The sequence below is a fragment of the Lottia gigantea genome (assembly GCF_000327385.1).
Source record: "Lottia gigantea unplaced genomic scaffold LOTGIsca_80, whole genome shotgun sequence".
Classification (NCBI taxonomy): Eukaryota; Metazoa; Mollusca; class Gastropoda; family Lottiidae; genus Lottia; species Lottia gigantea.
The window spans coordinates 295028-316860 of NW_008710663.1; the positions used below are offsets into that span (position 1 = coordinate 295028).

At 33.2% G+C, this 21833-nt stretch overlaps 4 protein-coding genes across 4 annotated transcripts; 2 read left to right on the forward strand and 2 right to left on the reverse strand.

Annotated features, from left to right (window-relative positions):
• The first annotated feature begins 2214 nt into the window (after nucleotides 1–2214).
• On the forward strand, nucleotides 2215–4879 carry LOTGIDRAFT_168894 (hypothetical protein). The gene is made up of 5 exons (XM_009067181.1): nucleotides 2215–2245; nucleotides 3460–3615; nucleotides 3833–3934; nucleotides 4278–4371; nucleotides 4761–4879. The coding sequence occupies exons 1-5, from the start codon at nucleotides 2243–2245 to the stop codon at nucleotides 4817–4819; spliced, it is 414 nt and encodes a 137-aa protein (XP_009065429.1). The 5' UTR covers nucleotides 2215–2242; the 3' UTR covers nucleotides 4820–4879.
• Nucleotides 4880–5930: 1051 nt separating this feature from the next.
• LOTGIDRAFT_168896 (hypothetical protein) lies at nucleotides 5931–7835 on the reverse strand (the record flags this gene model as incomplete). Its single annotated transcript, XM_009067182.1, has 1 exon — nucleotides 5931–7835. One exon carries the CDS (start codon nucleotides 7833–7835, stop codon nucleotides 5931–5933), a length of 1905 nt encoding a protein of 634 aa, XP_009065430.1.
• An 839-nt stretch (nucleotides 7836–8674) lies between these two features.
• LOTGIDRAFT_168897 (hypothetical protein) lies at nucleotides 8675–14547 on the forward strand (the record flags this gene model as incomplete). The annotated part of the gene is made up of 10 exons (XM_009067183.1): nucleotides 8675–8751; nucleotides 9153–9316; nucleotides 9710–9905; nucleotides 10229–10329; nucleotides 10828–10926; nucleotides 11344–11405; nucleotides 11693–11893; nucleotides 12463–12687; nucleotides 13044–13141; nucleotides 14466–14547. The coding sequence occupies 10 exons, from the start codon at nucleotides 8675–8677 to the stop codon at nucleotides 14545–14547; spliced, it is 1305 nt and encodes a 434-aa protein (XP_009065431.1).
• Nucleotides 14548–17976: 3429 nt separating this feature from the next.
• LOTGIDRAFT_168898 (hypothetical protein) lies at nucleotides 17977–21530 on the reverse strand (the record flags this gene model as incomplete). Its single annotated transcript, XM_009067184.1, has 4 exons — nucleotides 17977–18629; nucleotides 19379–19685; nucleotides 21025–21303; nucleotides 21522–21530. 4 exons carry the CDS (start codon nucleotides 21528–21530, stop codon nucleotides 17977–17979), a joined length of 1248 nt encoding a protein of 415 aa, XP_009065432.1.
• Between the last annotated feature and the right edge of the window lie 303 nt (nucleotides 21531–21833).

Here is a 21833-nt window from a genome sequence, read left to right on the forward strand (position 1 = left end):
AATAACCCTAGCTGTGTGGGACAGGACATGCTATAGGGGTTGAGAATTCAATTATAGAACTAGCTAAGAGGGACAGGGAATTTGACTGAGGGCATGACACCAGAATGAAAATATCCTAAATCTTTTAGTTCACCCAAACCTAGTTTCAAAGTCAAATGTTGGTCAAACAAACACATATTGAAGACTACTTTTGGCGGGTATACTGTAGACTCTCAAAAACACTGGCAAAGGCTTTATTCTTGCCTCAGGGATGGTCAAATCGATGACAGTTGACAATGAACTCGTTATGGACTAGGCTCTTAGACCCTGGTTGCTAACTAGGACAAGTTAAGTACCTCAAGATAATTTTTACACTCTTTAAGTGCTCTAGGATTGGTTTTGACTCTCCCCTTGTCCACTTGACTGTGTTTTAGGGTCTAGGGTTTATTTATGACAGGGGGTTGATCAGTTTACCTAGAGGCTAGAGTACAATAAGTCTGGGAAACTTTGACCCTATCTACAGGCTACGAGTTATGAACAATAGAGCAATATGATTAATTGTTAGAGAAGGTCAAAGTTTCTGGTATATTATCAAAGTTGTATTGCCGCTATTGAGATAGGATTCAACTGAAACCCTAACCAAAGTAACGGATAACAAAAAGATTATTGTTCTATACTGATATTACCATTGTCATTGTTACCTCACAATAATGTTATGATTATATTGTGTAACAGTCAAGTCTTCATGTTTTAGTTTTTATTGAAAAGCAAATTAAAACCATGCAGAATACAATTTCAAAATTCTGATTAGAATTTTCTTTTCACAGCTTGTGGCTTATAACAGGCTAGATGTACGGTACATTGCATTCCACCTTTCTAATTCTGTACAAATCAAAAGCGATTTCCTCCACTCATTAAGCTTCACTTAAAACATAAAAATATTAATCTTAAATATCAATTTTGTGATGTTGATATACCATACCAGTATGCATAAAAAATAGTACTGTAGGCTACCGGTAATGCTTATATAAGCCAAATAAGCTTAGAGGACTCACGATATTTCGACAGTTTAAATGTATTCCATAGAATGGAATGGGTTTGCTTTGTAGCAGATACGTATAAGACTTAGTCTATGTCTTTGTGTTAAAAATTTATACTGTGTCGCTGCAGGTCTATTTTTAAAACAGACAATTGTATCATGTTTGTAGTATAAATATGTATTATGTAAGATTACTAAGAAGAATATCATACATCTTATAGCTGGATTAATGTCAATGTTTGGTGACAAATTACTAAAAGTATTGTTTGCCTCTAAAAAATGTACATATTTTTGTTTAACAGGAGTTAAATATTTTTTTAGGTTTTATATGCGTAAATGTTTTATGCATCCAATCCAGTTTTCAATTTACAAAATTAATTGTTCAGTTAACCTTCAATTCAATTTCATTGTATTGTACCAATTGAAGCCTTCACTTTACAAGTAATGTATATTCAAATATATAGCCAGGTGAAAGGTGAGGCAAATTACACAGGTAAAAACTGATTAGCTTACCTTGATTGCCTGAACTCAAACAAACCAACACACAACAAAATACACTGAATGTTAGTTCTCTCATGATGAATTATTCCTTCAGAACTTTATAACATATAATATCACATTGAAATCTATTGCTTATTGCATATTGTATCACTGACGATATAAGTGAATCCGTTACAAATGCCAAATGATAGAATGTTGAACTAAAATTGTTAAAAACAACAGACAAAATAATCCAAACAAAAACTATAAAATAATCTTTAAAATAAAATCCACAGTTTGTAACGAGCAAGCCATTTTCATATATCTCAACTCCAGCACAGATCAGCGTGCTACAAGAAAATACGCTCTAAATTTGACTCATAACGACTCGATTACAAAACTTGTGTGTACATTTTCAACTCAGCCAGAAACAACGAGGGAGTTCCTCGATAGCTGTTTTATTAATCACTTTCACGCCCTAGGAAATTATAAATATGTTTATATCTTTGCGAATTTCTTTTGTCATTTTTCAAACATTATTTTTTCCTATTTGAATTAAGTCATTTATGAAAATCTTTTAATATTGTTTAAAATAGATTGACATTTTGTGGTGACTACATGTTTGTTCATTTTAGTAGAGGGTATGTAACAGATAAATAGAAGAGCAAGGAATTCCCTTACGTCACAAACCGGAAACTAACTTATTATCATTAAAGCGCATGTCCGGAAACATTACAAGACAAGATGGTGAGCAAGGAAAATATTTATCTTTTTTACTTTGATTTTTGAAGCATGTATTAAAATTACAGATATCAGAAATTGTCGACATTGATGTCTTTGATTTTCTCCTTGATTCAGAGGAAATACATAACCCCAGAGATACGACGTCTGTCTGCAATTTATGTATTTTGTCTGCATCTATTTTGTATTTTATTTCTGTGAGAAAAAATGATGGAGTGGGGAAGGGAGTTTGTGCAGTTATTAATTGTGTTTACCAGTAAGAAATAATTTATGATTAAATACAATTTAAAACTGTAGAAATACTCGAGGGTATTAAAACCATTAGATTAATTTGATTATATAATATCCTGCGTGACCCGAGCAAAATGGAACAAGAGAGAGGAGAAATTTGATTGGATATTGATTAATCATATTTTATGTCAACATCGCGTTGATTACATCCGGACATTTTTATTGTCATTAATGGTTCTCACTTCATCACTGTCACTCGCTAGTCTTCAAATTACCCATTTCATTTATTTGTCTACCATGTTGACTCTCATAAAGATTATATAGTTATGGACCTAATGGTTTCTGAAATTACTCTGAGTATCTTCCTTTTCCGGTTAATATTACCTGCTTATGGTAATCATTTCTATTAAAATCATGGGGAGATATGTTCTTATTGACTTCGGAAATTATTTTTTGGATTCCCATCAAACATGTTCTTTTTCTAATCAAATACTCTTATTGACTCTGATATTATTTTTCTTTTTCTATTAGATATTTTTTTTCTATTAAGCTCTCATTGTTTGGCTATTCCTAGTAACTTTCATCTTTACAATGATATATTATTACAAACTTTGTCTTATAAGATGTTGTTGAATTAGATGAAGTTCGAAATAGCTTCACATTGTGAAAATGAGTTTCTTTATGAGTTATGTTTTATTTGACAAGAGGTGAACAAAATATAACTCATTATTTCAACAGCATACTTAGCATTGCTTTTATTTAGATTTTCTATCAAGTACGATAATAAAGGAAAGATGATTTATTCAAGATCAACAAACTGCGCCATTAACATTTAGATCTAGCATCCATCTTTTTTGATTGTATTGATCTATATATTATGTGAGCCATCAGAATTTATGTTTTTTGTTTACTCAAGGAGAACAATACCGGATTAAGCTTATGTTGTTTTCAAGTTTTAAAAATCAAAATGTTTTGATTTTCTCTTTCAGAGTTTTGGATATCCAACCTTACGACCTCAGAATGATGGTGATCAACCAATCAAATTGCCAAAAGGACCGTACAGTGTTCCAGAAACTTTGACAACTGGTTTGAAGAATGCTCGGGATACAACGCCTGGACACCCTTTAGAATATTCTGAAAAACATGTAAGTCTGATAAGTGATGTAAATTTATAATCAACATCATTTGGACTTGCTTTTGAAACTGATGGCTGTTATTTTTATTCGCACCTATACAGAACTGGCCACTTAAACTCAAAATAGTCCTCCTCATTTTAAACTAGTTGAAGTATTTTTGGTGCGCTAGAGATATGGTGCATTTATCAAATGTTTATTTCTAAATATTGACATGATTTTATTGCAGTGGGCTGAAAATCAAGAAGCAATGGATTTTATGATGTTGAGAAATATGCAGGGAATTCACATGCCTCTCAGATTAAAAATGGAACAGAATATAACATCTAAGGTTGGTTATTTTTGTGTTCTTCATTCTGAGCATCCATTGCAGTTTTATAACGAAAAGGACACTTGCTTATCTTAGTCTTGGACTTGATGTCAAATATCTTTTTGGGAAAAGAAAATTAATTAGGATTTTGTTGCTGTCCCGGGAAACTTTCTCTCTGAATGCCAAGGATTACCAAGTGAAGCATAAAACAGATTAGAACAGAACAGAATATGGAACATGTCAGCTAAATTATTGAAATCATAGTTGATATAATGGAATTGTTAAAAAAGAACATGACAAATAGAATGTTAACTAGTCAAGATAACTATTTCCAGTCTTGTACAAAAGAAAGTTTATCTTGTAGATGCAGAGATTACCTTGTTTACCCAGCTCTCATGTAATGTTGGATACCCTCACAGGACGAAATACAACAGTAGATTTTGATGATATTTTAAATGGTATGTCTGTCTTATTCAGTTGTCCTTTGAAAGTTAATATGACTACTGTACTTGTTATTTCTTGAGACTGCCATATAGAAAAGACACATATAGTAATAGAAAGTTAAATTCCTAGTTTGAGGTAGTTTTGAAGGAATTATGCGATTTTCGTACATTTCTAGTACTTCTAAAGATTATTTACTTATATTCAAGACCCAAATCAAGCTCTGAAATGGCAAACCTGTTCCTCTAAGGCAAAATATTAATTCGTGTCTAAGGTTGAAAGAAAACGTGTTGGTCTGCAGACATTACACTGATGACATTACCAAAGTTTTGACAGGTTGTGATCTTGTAAAGTGTAATGTATAAGTAATTATATTTTTAAAAAAATCCTGAATTGTATTTTTCAGTGAGAGATGAAGCAGAAGTTTTGGGTCACCCTCACGTTCTGACGTCACTCAAATATTAAAATATTCAGAATTCATCATTATATTATTTTGTATCATATTGATTAAATCATTTACATTCTACTACAATGTTTGTTTGATTATTGCCTGGAGGAAACACATGAGGCGTTTTTATTTAAGCAAATGGTATCAACTCGCTTTGATGGCCAATTATCAGCATGTAATGTTGCATGGTTACTTTTCAATAATCCTAATACACACATTATTGAACAGTTGAATCTGCCAATGGAATTTAATTTTCTATATATCTTTCTCTTTGTTGTTATAAAATTTCAAACGCTGGTAAAAATAATGTTTTTGTCTTTATTCCAATAATCTAAGAATGGGTTCTCGAAATGTTTTACTCGTTGTCATTGTTGCCCACCATCTTGAATTTCCAAACAAATCGTACCAAAGCGCTGTTAGTCACAATTTGGGTACGCGCTTTGGCAAATCGTTAAAATAAATGTGTATTGTAGGCGCTTTGCTTGTATAAATGCACACTTTGATCTGTGTCGATACGATTTGCTTAAATAAAAACACGCTTGTTTGTTAAGCAAGGAGTCTTGGCAATGGTTTATAAAGAACCTCAAGTCCAGTATGATGTGGAAAGTGAAGGCTCGGTGAGTCTAATGCATGTGTAACAATCCAGCCCTGCCCATGCCAAATAGAAGCTTTTCATTTTCAACCTGATTGACAGATGGAAGGGGAATACGTGGGTATGAAAACAAAATCATTGCAGCTGACAAAATCAATCCACATCCATCGAAAACAAACTGTGTGTTCTAGGCTACCTTTTAATACAAAATTAGTAAATATTTATCTAAAATTATATTAAAAATAACAAATCTGTCATTGAATAAATTTATGAAATTTCAGGTCTTATTTACAATTAAAGGCATAAGTATTGAGAATTTGGAATATGGCAAATAGAAACTATCAATTCATTATATATATAAAGACACTTTTTAAAATTTTACCTCATTGTGCAATTCAGATAGGTCACTAAACTGCCGGGATCCATTTATTACTCTGGGGTCAACTTTAAACCTTTTACGAGCCTTGAAAGATTTGTATAAGCTACCTTGTTCAGAAAGTTCAAAAAGCTGACGTAGTGCTGATGTTTACTAGTTTTTAGCTGTCCTGTAATCTAGGGATAGTGTTGGAGTTAAAATCAACAGTGAAGAGATCTTTAGTGTCTGTTGATTCTTTGTATTCTGTTAGCTTCTGAGAGTCTGGATTATCAGAGCCCGGATCTGAACTCGAAAATACCATCTTTAAACTGGAGTATATCTCTTCGCCATCGCTTTCAATCAATGTATCCAAGTCTATTTCTTTCTTGTTTTGGTTGTTGAAATCTTTTAATATGTGGCTTCTAATTGCTGAGGTCGATTTTAATTCACTGTTGCTACCACTGGTGCTATGATTTGAGGAATGGTTTCTGATTGGTTTCTTCGATTTTAATTTACCGTTGCCATGACTTCGTAGATGTTTTAGTAAATGTCCACGATGGATATATTTTTTGTCACAATGAATGCAGGAATGTGATCTATATGGCTTGTGCTCTACGGAATGTCGTTTGAGCTCAATTTTTGTCACAAATCTCATGTCACATTGGTCACATGGAAACGGCTGTATGTTGCTATGTTCCAATAATTGATGCTTACGAAGATGGACTTGATAATGAAATTTCTCATCGCATATAAAACATGCAAACCTTTTCAAGTCAGAATGGGTCCATAAATGCCCATACAAGTTATCTACTCGACTGAAGGCACTTGGGCAAAAAGCACATTGAAATTTTTTCCATGAAATATGAATTCGTTTGTGAAGAGTTAATAGTCGTTTATAATTAAATGATTTACTACAAACATCACATTTATACTCTCTTCTGTTCAAATGACCTTGCACATGATTTTTTAATTGTTGTCTGGATTGGAATTTTCGGAAACAGAACATGCACCCATAGAGAGGGGGTTTTATAGATGAATGCATTCTTTTCTTATGATTTGCCAAATGATGTTTATGGAAGAATGTTTTGCAACATTGGTCACATGGTATGTCACGTGACATGTTAGAATGCTGCACCAATTTGTGTTTCTTCATGTTACCCAATTGAGTAAAGCCTTTACCACAAACATCACATTTATGTTTCATTATTCCAAAGTGAATAGCTCTGTGACGTTTTAGAGAACACAAAGCACTGAATGATTTACTACAAACATCACATTGATGTTTCTTTCCAGTATGTTTTTGTGGTTTCTTTTCAGTATGTTTTCTTTTATGACATCTTAAATGAGAACCAGTATAAAAATGCTCATGACAAATATCACATGGAAAGGGTTTGATTCCACTGTGCCATCTCAATGTATGTGACTGTTGATTTGACTTGTGGTTGAAGGCTTTGTTGCAGATTTGGCAAACATATGGCTTAGCTTGAGTATGAACCAGCATATGAGTGTTTAAGTTACTCTTCTGATAATATTTCTGTGGACACAAATGACACTGAAATTTTTTATCTCCAGTATGTACAAGAGAATGAAATGTCAAACCTCTTTGATTGTTAAATGCACTTCCGCACTTATCACATTTGTATTTCTTCATATTTTCATGAATTTCCATATGTAGTTTGTAAGTGGCACCATGACGAAACGATTTTCTACATAGCTTACATTCATATTCTTTAGTATTTGTATGCAAACGTTCATGTTCCGTCAAAGACCATTTTCTGGCAAAGGTTTTTTCACAAAATGAACAAGAGTGCGGTTTTTCTTTTGTATGAGTTTTAAAATGTCTTTCAAGATGATATTTTGATGTAAATGTTTTTGGACAAACTGAACAAGAAAAAGGACGTTCACCATCATGATTTTGAAGATGTTTCTTTAAATTTCCCTTTTGGTTGAACAATTTACTACAAATATGACATGTGAAGGGTTTCTCTCCAGTGTGTATTCGTCTATGCCTTCTCAGGCATTCTTCACTTGCAAAACATTTACTACATTCACTGCATTGAGGTTTTTCCTTTACCGTTGAAACCATCTTGTCTTTTTTACTGACTCTGAAAAAAGGAAACAACTGAAATTTATGGATGTAATCCAAATATTTAAAAGGGAACATTTATGACCATTATTCTCATATTTACCAGCATGCTTTGTTTATATCTTACTATTTACATTAGCTATCGTTTTGTCCATTGGACTGATGCAAATTTGTGTGGCGTTTATATCACAATAAATGCCATTGCCTCATAATAAAAAATTAGGCATAGCTATTTCAATCAATGACATTGTTATTCATTGACGTCATTGTATCAAATAGACAGTCTCCAATGTAAACAATAATGTCGGTGGTCCCAAACATTGAAACTAAAGTCTTTGTCTCAAAATTAGAATGTCTTGAAAACGTAAATATAAGCAATTAACTATTACCCTATGGATGTACATCATTTATTCAATTTTCCCGCTATTCTTTGTACTGATATACGACCATAGCCACCATAGGGTAACAGTTTATCGCTTAAATATATTCCCTTGTGTTTTCTGTTCATTACGATGAGTATAGTTGGCAAATCAGATACACAGTCATTATTACAGCAAAATTAAAAAAAACCTTACATCTCTGTTTGCATAGAGTGAATACACCATTTTGTGGTACAGAGACTTGCTGTATAAGCTTATGTGGAAATACAAACTGAATTACGTCGAAAATCAGAAATCTAGAAACTTTTAATAGCTTTTGACTAACTTCTCAAATCTTCTTTTGTAGTTTCAACGACGTCCGCGCTTTTTCCTTATCTTAGAGTTACTTCCCTTTAGAAAATGGCAGCCTCCATGAAATAAAATTTCATATTATTTCCTTAGAACTTTTGACAGACTAAAATGGATCTTGAAAAGTTTGTCACCAAGACCATCGATCTTTTAGAAAAAGAGAGACAGACAGAGATCGACGAAACAAGGTAAGCTTTTCTCTTTTTTTATATCGTATTTTTATCTTGGCAAAAATTGAAAGTTGCACAAACAAGCCAACAAGAACAAGCCGAAGTCCGAAAGAAACTGTATAAAAAAGTACAAAAATGCAAATATTGTCTTGTGATCTGAAGAAAAGGCTACATAGTTTAAAGACCCAGTTGTTGAGTTGAATTTTCCAAAAGAGTGAGCATGTATTGTCAGAATAACCTTAATATTTTGTAGCAATCAATTTATGAAATAAAGTTTTTTGATGTTAATCTCATCATATATGACAACTGTAGATCTTAAACAATAAGTTTTTGGACACAAAAGTTGAAAACTAAAATGTCGCTAATGGAGAGGACGCCTATAAGGTGCCAATGTTTGGAGGATTGGACTGTTTTTTCAGATTTTTGACAGAGAAGATACCAGCTAAAGAATTACAAAGAAAAGGTGTTTGTTTGTTAAAACTGAGACTGAATGAACGAAGATCTGGTCTTTATGGCAGGACAGTGGTGACCTTTGAACCCTTTTGGTCAGGAAATGAACTACCATCCCATAATTTAACACATGGTAAGAAAATTACAATTTTACTGATTACTAGAAATATTAGCCTCACAATAGTAATGGTAGTCTTAGAAGAACTCTCATTGATTAAAACAAGGACATTTTATTTCAGCAGATTATAGCTGACAGTAGCCACAAGTCTTGGTTATGTTAAACAAATGGCGGCTGTGGGTTCAATTCTCGATCAGCGTGTGATAGTCTGATGACCTTGAATAAGTCATCTTCACCTATAATTCCAGTCCACCCAGCTGTAAATAGGTATGGATAATTCCGGGAAAGATCAATGCCAAAAGGTTTGGCCAATGACCAGCTGGAAGAAAGGATCCTTAACTGAATTGTTTCCTTCTTTTCTTTCTTTCAATATTTCAACTTCACATTTATATTTTCATCCTTTTCCAGGTGATATCGTAGGATTGAATTTATCTCAAGGTGAAGGTTACTCTGATAATTTGGCGTCTGGTATTGTGTCAAAGGTCAACCAATCAAGTATCAGTGTTGCCTTTGATGAAGCTACAGATGTGTTTTCATTGGACGATGATGTTCAGTATAAATTAACAAAGCTAGCTAACGATGTGACATATAAACGATTAAAAGGGTATGGATTAATAATTTGAATATTTTCCCTTTATCTTCTGTTTTAAAAAATAATACGATTAAACCTGGGTTTAATTTTGAATGGTATTTGTTAAAGAAAACTGCTGCAATTTTTTTTTAAATTTGCTGAATATTTGACCTTTTTTTAAGGGGCAGTATGCAAAATTTTCATTATCAAAAATGTCATTAATTATACCTCAAAATATTTATAAAGTATGCTATATACATCTGTGTATCTAGTTGATCGAATTGAATAGTTTACTAATTGTTAAAAGATAATTTGATTAAGAATTTCAAGTCTTTACATAGAAAGTATATTTTCAGAGCATTAAAGAATTTAAATCGGTATACATCTGGACGATCTGGAAACTTGATTAATGTATTGTTTCATGTATCAGAGTTATCTCCCCCTAGTCAACCGTTTGGTAAGTTGCTTAATATTTTACTGTGTTAGAGGAATTTTATTTTCAAGGCGTGCTGACCTGGAGTGATTTTTGATTGATATTTATCTTCACAGTGTCAAAGTATTACGCACTACCGCTTCTACCTAGACTGCAATATCTTGACATTGTGAAGATGATTGATAGTGGGCCTAGTATCCGTGAAAATAGGAAGCAGAATGTGATCGAGGATTAATTTGCTGATAATCCTGTCATTAAGTTCAGTGGTAAAATTATCATAGCTTTCTAATTCTCTGATTGGTTAATCAGTGAAATTGATTTTGAATTTAGTCTTACTCAATTACTGTATTGAGCAATACAGTTACCTGATTGGATAATAAAACTTAGTCTAAAATAGATTTCAGTGATCAATCAGGTAAATGGAATGATAAGTTTTCAAACTCGCCTTTGGAATTGTCGTAATTCATTTTTGTGTGTGTTTGGGCTTACTATTTATATTCATGTATTGTGGTATATTTTCAGCAATTGAATATTACAATGATAAGTTAGATAACTCTCAGAAAGAAGCTGTAAAGTTTTCCTTACTACAGAAAGAATTGGCTGTAATACACGGTCCACCAGGTACGTTTGATGAAAAAAATATCACATTTAGTAGGTCTGGCCTGGGCCACAAGCCTTTTTTTCATACTTAGCTGAGATTTAACTCAAATTTGAAGCACTACTGATGCATAAAAGAAAAACAATATATATTGATCTATTCCTTAGGAAACAATGTATCTGGCATTAACATGTTAAATCTTACATTTTCTTGATACAAGAGACATTATGAATTTGAATAGAAACTAAATTAAGCATGAGAAATGTTTTGTGGCCTCAGGTAAGACCTCACATATTATTGGATTCTAAATTTCTATACGACCGCATAGTTGTGGTCTATCTATGCGGTATATTTCCAGAACCTAAGTTTTAAAAGTTCAAGGGACATAACTGATGAAAATATATTTACTTATTTAAGAAAATGATTTTTGAATATTTTAGGTACAGGAAAAACAACGACTGTAGTAGAAGTAATTCTACAGGCTGTTAAACAGGGTCTCAAGGTATAGTAAAGTTTTATCTCAAAATATGACAGTCTTCTTAAACATTCATCCCAATAACCTTTTGACCTAACCTGATGATCTCTGCTTTAACCAATCGAATTTAAAATGGTCAATTTGGAACATCCAATGAAAAGGCCTGTTCTACATTCAATTACGCTTCTGGGAATATGCCTTCTGTCACAAAATGTCAGTGCTTAAGCGGGAAGAAAATTATAGTAATATTAATTTCACATTCCAATCTATGGCCAACTTTGTGTATATTTTATATTTTGGCATTTAAATTGTAGGTTCTAGCCTGTGCACCGTCAAATATTGCAGTAGATAATTTAGTAGAAAGAATATCCAGGTATAAACAAAAAATTGTTAGGATCGGTCATCCAGCCCGTTTATTACCCACAATTCAGAAGTTTGCCCTGGACTCAATTGTAGCTAATAGTGAAGAAACACGGCTAGTAGAAGATGTTAGAAGAGATCTTGATAAAGTTCTGGTAAGTTTTTTTGACTGATTTTTAGAGGTTATAACTTTATTTATTCTTAGTAATAGTAGTAGTAATAGTGATTAGAGGCTGCAATATAATGTACATCCCACAGAAAATATAATGTACATCCCACAGAAAATATAATGTACATCCCACAGAAAATATAATTTACATCCCACAGAAAATATAATGTACGTCCCACAGAAAATTTAATTTACATCCCACAGAAAATATAATGTACATCCCATAGAAAATATATTATACATCCCACAGAAAATATAATGTACATCCCACAAAAAATTAGAAGTACAACCCATCAAATATCCTATACATCCCAAAAAAATATAATATACATCCCACAGAAAATATAATGTACATCCCACAGAAAATATAATATACATCCAAAAGAAAATATCATGTACAAATATGTATTATTCAAAAACTAAAAATCTCTTCACAGTATAAATATAGATTGAAAATGTTGTTGGCCATTAGGAGATAGGGAAAAAATTCCAGTTTTTTCATGAAATTGACATACACTTCCCCTTTAAGTTATCTATATGATTTACTTCCTAAAGGTAAAAATGAAGGCATCTAGAAATAAAGGAGCCAAACACGGTTTGAAAGAAGAAATTAAAGTTTTGAGAAAAGAATTACGAGAACGAGCCGCTGAGGCGACAAGGCAGATTTTAACAAAAGCTGAGGTAGTCTTGGTAACGCTGACTAGCGCCACTGACGATGGTCCGTTAAAATTTCTAGAGAAGGATCATTTTGATTTGGTTGTCATTGACGAGAATTCTCAGGTAAATCTCAAGAAGTTTATGTTTATTTGTTTCAGTCGATTGTAAACATACTAATAAAATGCCCAGCAGTCAAATGATTTGGATGCTTGTTGGCTAAACCAGGTTTGTTCGGATGGGACAATACACTGAGGCCCTGTGTGCTTCTGGCTGTGCACGTTGAAGATCCCGCGACCGTTAGTACACTAATTCCACTGTCCTGGCAAAATTTCCTTCACTGCATGGCGTTGCCTGTCATCATTAGTCTAATTATGTGCAGAAGAGTAAGATTTTAAACTCTATTGATTTTATTCATTTGCTCAACCAGGTGTCTAAGACTCTATGTTCATAAAATTCAATTCATTTGTAACTATTTACAGGCCCTGGAAGCAGGGTGTTGGATTTCATTATTACGAGCACCGCGATGTATATTAGCTGGTGACCATCATCAACTACCTCCAACCATTCTCTCTAAACAGTGAGTTATTTTTGAGTGAGTTTTTTTAGTATCTGCTCTCTAAACAGTGAGTTGTTTTAAGTCTCAGCTCTCTAAACAGTGAGTTTTTTTAGTATCTGCTCTCTAAACTGTGAGTTGTTTTAAGTCTCAGCTCTCTAAACAGTGAGTTTTTTTAGTATCTGCTCTCTAAACAGTGAGTTGTTTTAAGTCTCAGCTCTCTAAACAGTGAGTTTTTTTAGTATCTTGCCTTCTAAACTGTGAGTAGTTTTAGTATCTTGCCTTCTAAACAGTGAGTTGTTTTAAGTCTCTGCGCTCTAAACAGTGAGTTGTTTTAAGTCTCAGCTCTCTATACAGTGAGTTGTTTTTAGTCTCTGCTTTCTAAACAGTCGTTTTATTTTAGTCTATGCTCTCTAAACAGTGAGTTGTTTTTAGTCTATGCTTTCTAAACAGTGAGTTTTTTTAGTCTATGCTCTCTAAACTGTGAGTTGTAAACAATTAGTAATTCAACCCGGATGTGCCACGCCCACCCCAATTTTTTTGTCATAGGTGAATTCATATTCAAAGTGTCTAGTTGTATTCCAAATATCAAGGTTCTCCATAAAATAGGTCATAAGATATACATACACCAAGATAAAAAAGACACAAATATGGTAAAACAAAACTCAAATTTGAAAAAATCACCAATTTCAATTTTGCTTTAAAAAAGCAATTGTTCTATATCTATGTAAAGTGCATGAAAAGCACATTAGGAAACCGAAAAAATTAACCCTCTAGGTTAATTAGGTCACATGCTAGAGCAGTCCAAAGTTGCGAATTTGGCTTTTTACGGATAGCTATAAAACCGGAAGTACATGTCGGGGGTCAAAGGTCAAAGTATGAAATGATAGCCAAGGTCAATGACCTTTGACCCTATAAAGGTCAAGGTCATCAAAGGTCAAGGTCACGAGATACAAGCCTTCAAAAATTGAAAAATATTCGACCAGAAGTTGCAAAAAAGCAAAAGTCAAATTCAAAAATCCATTCCCAACATTTTTGTCGCCATCGACTAAAGTATACACCAACTTAAAAATTTGACCAATCCCATTCTCCCCTGAAGCCCCATTTTGAGTTTTATGAAAAAGTATCAAATCAAGATGGCGGCCGAAGTATTTTTTTCGGACTAAATTTTATTTTAAAATCGGCCATAGAATTACGATTAATAACGATATACATAATTTCAATCACACCGGAAGATATTCAACCGGAAGTGAAAATCGATTTTCCACTTTAACCGGAAGTGACGCAAAAATTTTGAATACGTCAAATGGTTTACATTAGTGACATGCATCTTTTATCAAAATTTCAGATTAATCCGAAAAAAACTGAAAAATAGTCCAAAAATTTCGAAATCGGCCAAAAAATGTATGCTACGAATTTTCGAAATTTGAAATTTTTTAAGTGCTATCAGGTCAGAAATTACAGGTAGATTGTAGAAATGAAAACCCGAAGAAAATCGATGCAAAAATACGCCTTCTAGAGCCGATTTTCGACTTTTTACACATGTTCAACTGTGGCACTTCCGGTTTTGCAAAAATGTTCCAATTTATATTTATGCACATCGTCACCTATATATAAGGTCTATGATAGTTGAAAGGTTGTTGCAACTACTGCAGTCTAAGCACAGGAAGGTGTATAAAAATCGAAAAAAAAAAAAAAAAAAAAAAAAAAAAAAAAAGAATTGACATTTCGATAACAAACTGGGACTTTGCTGAAAGCAAAGTCTCACAATAAATACAAAGATACACTAGAACCACTCGTGGTACTGAGTGGGACTTTGCTCTTGTGCCAATTTGCTAGAGAATCTGAAACTATCAACGTTCTTAGCCAATTAGGTCACGTGCTAAAGCAGTTAAAAATTTTGAAAATTTCGCTTTTTTGGAAGGTTGTTAAAGCGGAAGTTGAAGCCAGACATAAAATATGAAAGTATGATTAGATTTCCAAGGTCAATGACCTTTGACTATGTTAAGGGGAAGGTCATTTAAGGTCAACGTCACTAGATATGAGTCATCAAACTTTGAAAATACAAACTTTATAAAACCGGAAGTTGACGATGAACATCAAGTATGAAGGAATAAATCTTTAGCCAAGGTCCTACAAAGGTCAAGGTCATCAATGGTAAAGGTAAAAAATTTGAAAATATGCAAAATTTAAACCCTGTTCCTTTTTTTGAACTACGAAGCGGAAACAACTGACCTTTTCACACAAAATGGCCAAATGGGTGAGGTAATTGTGTGCAAGGTCCTGTTTTGAACAAATGTATTTTATACAAGTTATACCCCTGATAAAAATGTAAATAATAAGTAATTTAAGCCTAATGTGCCACGTCCACCTCAACTTTTTTGTCATAGGTCAATTTATAATTAATATGTCTCGTTGTGTTCCAAATTCCAAGCTTTTACAGCAAATAGGTCATAAGAAATACATAGAACTAGCTCAAAGAAGCTAACATATTGTAAAAAAACACCGAAATTTCACAAATTCAGAAATTTCAATTTCGCATTATATATCACTGGAAAGAGCTCGATGAGCACATTCAGAATCCACAAAAATTTACCCTTAAAATTAATTAGGTCACGAGCTAGAGCAGTCCAAATTTGCGAATTTGGATGTTTTTGGACAGCTATAAAAGCGGAAGTAGACGTCTGAGGTCAAATATGAAAGCATAAACTAATAGACAAGGTCAATGTCCTTTGACCCTATAAAGGTCAAGGTCATCAAAGGTCAAGGTCAAAAATTGAAAATTGTGAATTTCCAAAACCTGTTCCTTTTTTTGATATATGAAGCTGAACTAACTGACCTTCTAAGACAAAGTGGCTCAAAGGATGACGTAATTGTGAGCAAAGTTCCATATTGAACAAATGTATTCTTTGCGAGTTATGCCTTTGGCCAAAAATGTCAATAATGAGTAATTTAACCCGGATGTGCCACGCCCACCTCAATTTTTTTTGCATAGGTTAATTGATATTCAAATTCTGATGCTATGTTCAAAATGTCAAGCTTCTAAATCATGCAGGTCAAAAGATATAGGTCAACAAAAGTCAAAAAAGGTCAAAATCGAAAATTGAAAATATGCAAATGTTAAAACCTTTTTTGGAACTATAAAGCTGAAATAACTGAGTTGTTAATACAAACTAGCCAAAAGGATGAGGTAATTGTGTGCAAAGTCCCTTTTTGAACAAATGTATCCTATGCGAGATATGCCCCTTTCTCTAAATGTAAACAATTAGTAATTCAACCCGGATGTGCCACGCCCACCTCAACTTTTTTGTCATAAGTGAATTCATATTCAACATGTCTAGTTGTGTTTCAAATTTCAAGGTTCTACATCAAGTAGATCATAAGATATACATACACCATAAATATGATAAAAAAACACTCGAATTTGAAAAAAATCAAGAATTTCAATTTTGCTTTAAAAGTACGATTGTTATATATCACTGGAAAGAGCATGGGAAGCACATTAAAAATCCGAAAAAATTGACCCTTTAGGTTATTTAGGTCATATGCTAGAGCAGTCCAAAGTTGCGAATTTGGCTGTTTTCGGAACGCTATAAAACCGGAAGTACAGGTCGGATGTCAATGTATCAACTGATAGTCAAGGTCAATGACCTTTAACCCTACAAAGGTCAAGGTCATCAAAGGTCAAGGTCACGAGATAGAACTTGCAAAAACTTCAACCGGAAGTTGCAAAAAATGAAAAGCGAAATTCAAAAATCGGCTTCCTAGTTTTTGTTGGCAATCGATTGTAGATTACATACACATCAAAATTATACACTCCCATTTCTTCATAGAGGCCCCATTTTTCGATTTACAAAAGTGTGTTTTTTCAATATGGCGGCCAAAGTATCACTTCCGGGCTGGATTTTATTTTAAAATCGGCCATAAAATTTTATTTGCCAAAGATCAGCTAAATTTGGTTGACCTACATAAATTAGACCGGAAGTTATTCAACCGGAAGTTCAGTCGCTTTCCTGTTGAAAATCGGAAATGACGTACAAATTTTGACTGTACCATATTATTTACATTAGTAAACTCTCTTTGCATTTAAAATTTCAGATCAATCGATGCAAAAGCAAAAAAGTTGCAAAAAAATCGAAAAATTTGATCGAAAAAAGTGAGCGACGAATTTTCGAATTTCGTAATTTTTCAAGTGCTATCAGGTCAGAAATTACGGGTAGATTGTAAAAATGAAAACCCGAAGAAAATCGATGCAAAAATGCGCCTTCTAGAACCGATTTTCGACTTTTTGCACATGTTCAACTGTGGCACTTCCGGTTTTGCAAAAATGTTCCAATTTATATTTATGCACATCGTCACCTATATAGAAGGTCTATGAAATTTGAATTGTTGCTACAACTACTGCAGTCCAAGCTCGGGAAGGTGTGGACGAAACGAAAAAAAAAAAAAAAAAAAAAAGAATGGACATTTCGATAACAAAACACAAAACACAAAAAGAAGCAAGAACTAAATAATAAAAAAAATATCACAGGTTTCAATTATGCTGCTAAATTTTTGGGATAAATTACGTAAAATAAGTTACTCTGATAAATTACTCTGATAAAATACTCTGATAAATTACTCTGATATAATAATGATCATTCCTTGCATTACATAATACTTTAATCAAAAATATTTTACCAGAGAAACTAAACCTGTTTCTGTTTGAAAGATCGACAGTCAAGAAATTCCAATTGATAAAAACTATAGAAAAACTCACTTTGAAACATCAATAATAAAAATCTATAATCAATATGATAGCAAAAAAAAAAGAATTTATCAGTTTATTTCTTTTATGATTTTAACCTCAAGAGATTAGTTCAGTAATGGGGCAAGTTACATGAAGAACAGGAAGTATTTTTAGGCCTTCCTCCAGGTGTGCTTCTTCCCTTACCACAAGTTGGGGTAGTTTTTTCTTGAAATCCCATTTTTAGCCTCATTTCATTGAGATTAATATCTTCTGTATAAAGAATTTCAACATCAAGGGAGGTAACTTTATAACTAGCCCCCACTTTATAAAAAAATGGATTATTTTCAATATCCAGCTTTACCAATCTATTTTGACAAAAATCATCTTCCTTGCTTCCAGCTTTCGTTAAAACTAATGTCACCCAGTGTATTCGACTCATACAGAAAAAATCAGCAAAATACAAATGACAACCGTCAACTAAATATTCTGGAAATATCATAATTCTATAATCTCCAAAATAACTGCTCATTGGTAGGTCTCCAGAGCTGTTTGCTGGGGTGGCAGAAAAATGGAGACCACAAATATTATTGTTAATACTTGAATATTGATCACCGTTGTTATCTTTTAAATATTTTGCTATAATTCCTGTTTTCTTGGATTGTAGAATGGTGGGATGGCAGCTTGGTTTGTTTCGATATAAATAATTCACTGAATATACACTGTGTCCTTGTATATAACTTTTAGCTTTTTCCTTCAACTTTTCAACATCTCTCTGACAATTACCTGAAAAATTTCAAAAAGTCAAAATTGATGCATTCTGGGAGTTTTTTGCTCAAAATCTTCAAAACTAGATACCATAATCTAGTGAAACATGTTCTAAACTTGTCTGAAAGTTTTAACTAAAAATATCCTTCCGTTTTAATGCCAAAACTATTTATAAGGTTTCATAAACTTTTTCCTGTAAAATGTCTACCAATGTAGTCTAAGAGTTTCAACTAAAATATCTTTGTGAGGCCCAACAACAAAACTAGTTTAAGCTGCTTAATTAACAATTAGTACACTACATTTTTAATTAACCCTTTTAAAACTAATTCAGTTTGATCAAGTAGATATATAGATGTAAATAACATAATTTAAAAATATTTTCAAGGATATTTTGATAACGAAATTTTTTCATTATGCCCCTATAAGATTATCATAGAATAAGTTTTACTGAAATCAGATTTGAATGTCACTGTGAAAGATGAGAGAACAAGAATATGGTTAAGATGTACACCCAATGATCTTTCGAAATTCTGAATTCTGATGATGTCACTAATCGCAAAATATGCTTTATCACATAAGGACTTCAAGATTAGGGACGTCATAAAACGCTTAGTTTTAGTGGAATTACAGGAACCACATACTTCTGATTGAAAATTGGAAGGTTGCAAATAAATGCTGTCAGTGTCCCCAATAAACATAAATTTTTTAGAAAACCTCTTTACAATTCCTTTAATATATCAATGATAAGATATAAAAAATATTCTTACGAGTTTTTAAACTTAGGTATGAGTTATCGGCAGTCACAACATATTGCTCATCACGTTTATCTACTTTGTACAGTTTACATGTATAGTTTCTTCTAGATTGTAGCTCAATAGTAGAATCTTTGATCTCATTATTTACTGATGTTGACAACTGAATGAATTCGGTGTTTTCATGCTTCAGGATTTGTACATAGAAATTTGTGCCACCCTCTTGTGATCCCTTCAGTATAAAAACTGGATGAGAAACATTGGGAAGTGGAACTCTCTCTTTTACTTCACAATTAATTGTATTCAGACTCATAGAACACATCTGAAATAAGAAGTTTTGAAACAGTATTTTGATTTGTTAGGCTCACTGAGTTAAAAGTTTTCTCACTAACCTCAGAGTTTTGTCAGCGAGTTAAAAGCTCTCTCACAAACCTCAGAGTCCAGGGTGTTAGGCTCAGTGAGTTAGAAGCTCTCTCACAAACCTCAGAGTCCAGGGTGTTAGGCTCAGCGAGTTAGAAGCTCTCTTACTTAGCTCAGAGTCCAGGGTGTTAGGCTCAGCGAGTTAGAAGCTCACTTACTTACCTCATAGTCCAGGGTGTTAGGCTCAGCGAGTTAGAAGCTCTCTTACTTAGCTCAGAGTCCAGGGTGTTAGGCTCAGCGAGTTAGAAGCTCTCTCACAAACCTCAGAGTCCAGGGTGTTAGGCTCAGCGAGTTAGAAGCTCTTTTATTTAGCTCAGAGTCCAGGGTGTTAGGCTTAGCGAGTTAGAAGCTCTCTCACAAACCTCAGAGTCCAGGGTGTTAGGCTCAACAAGCTATCAACTGAACCATGTGTTACAGTCCAGGCCTCGTATTCTCGAAACGATCTTAGCGCTAGGATGTTCTAGGTTCTTATCTTCTAACATTGATTCTAGGACATCCTAGGTTCTTATCTTCTAACATTGATTCTAGGATATCCTAGGTTCTTATCTTCTAACATTGATTCTAGGATGTCCTAGGTTCTTACCTACTAACATTGATTCTAGGATATCCTAGGTTCTTATCTTCTAACATTGATTCTAGGATGTCCTAGGTTCTTACCTACTAACATTGATTCTACTAACATTGATTCTAGGATGTCCTAGGTTCTTATCTTCTAACATTGATTCTAGGATATCCTAGGTTCTTATCTTTTAACATTGATTCTAGGTCATCCTAGGTTCTTATCTTCTAACATTGATTCTAGGATGTCCTTGGTTCTTATCTTCTAACATTGATTCTAGGTCATCCTAGCCCTAAGATCATTTCGAGAATGGGAGCCCTGATTGCTAAGCTCAGCAAGTTATAGAGGCAATGCATGTTAAAATGACATGGTCGTCCGAATATTTTCCTTAGCAACTGACTGAGATCAATTTCAGCTATCTGTTTAGTTTTCAGAATGATTCCTTTACAATTGATCTCAATTTTGGCGAGCTATCACTTTCAAGGCATAATGAACCTTCTTATTTGCAGTCCTTACTGATATTTTGGTGCAATAATTAGTAAATGCATGCTTGGAATGATAATAACACACGTGGCAATAGTCTAAAGAGGTGTGGTATAGAGATTGAATCAAAGATAGTTAGACTTTAATTGAATCTTATTAAAAAAAAAAGGTGAAATAGCATATAAAAATTTCAGTTTACCGATTGATATGGTCGACTGGACTGTTTCTGAATCTCTCCAGATGTTGGTTTATTGTAAAAATCTTTACTCAATACTTCCCCATTGTCTCTGGTACCATATATAGTCATAAAAACACAATCCTCATCATTGGCCATCAAAATCCATTCTTCCGTCTTGGTGAAAAAATAATAACTACGTTGATTGGCAGTTTCATTATGAACCTTAATGATAAACCTGTTGATGTCTGGATTATTTGGTAAATTGTAGTCAAATTCTTTCCTTCCAATTTTTATATTTTTCTGAAATTAGATGTGTGAGATCAAAGAAACTGAAAAATTTTGACTTGTTAGTTCAGTGCATTTTCTGAACTGTCAATATCTCCTTAGGTTTTTAACTCAAGAAGTAGGTATACATGATGACAGTGAAATGTCATTCTGATTTAAGGTAGTTTACAATGATAAGAGATGCTTTTCCAAGTCATTATGAGTTTTCTCTCTTGATTTTCTTAAAACCTTACCTGAACCATGTTGAAACAATCCAAAATGATCCCAAATCAGCTTCTATAAAATGTTGACTGTCCTAAATCAGCTTTTATAATGTCGCCTGTCACATATTACCTTAAATAACAATTGTTTATTTCGTCAGAAATAATTTGAATACATATTCTCTTTAGAATATTTAACTTTCCTTGAATACATGATCTATAAATAGATTTCCAGAAATATTTGTTGAAAGTAAAAGAAGACTTTTTTCTATGTAGGCTTGCGATATGGTAGTGTCACCTAGCTGTGTACAAGGTCAAGGTGACGAACTATTCAAGTTCAAACCC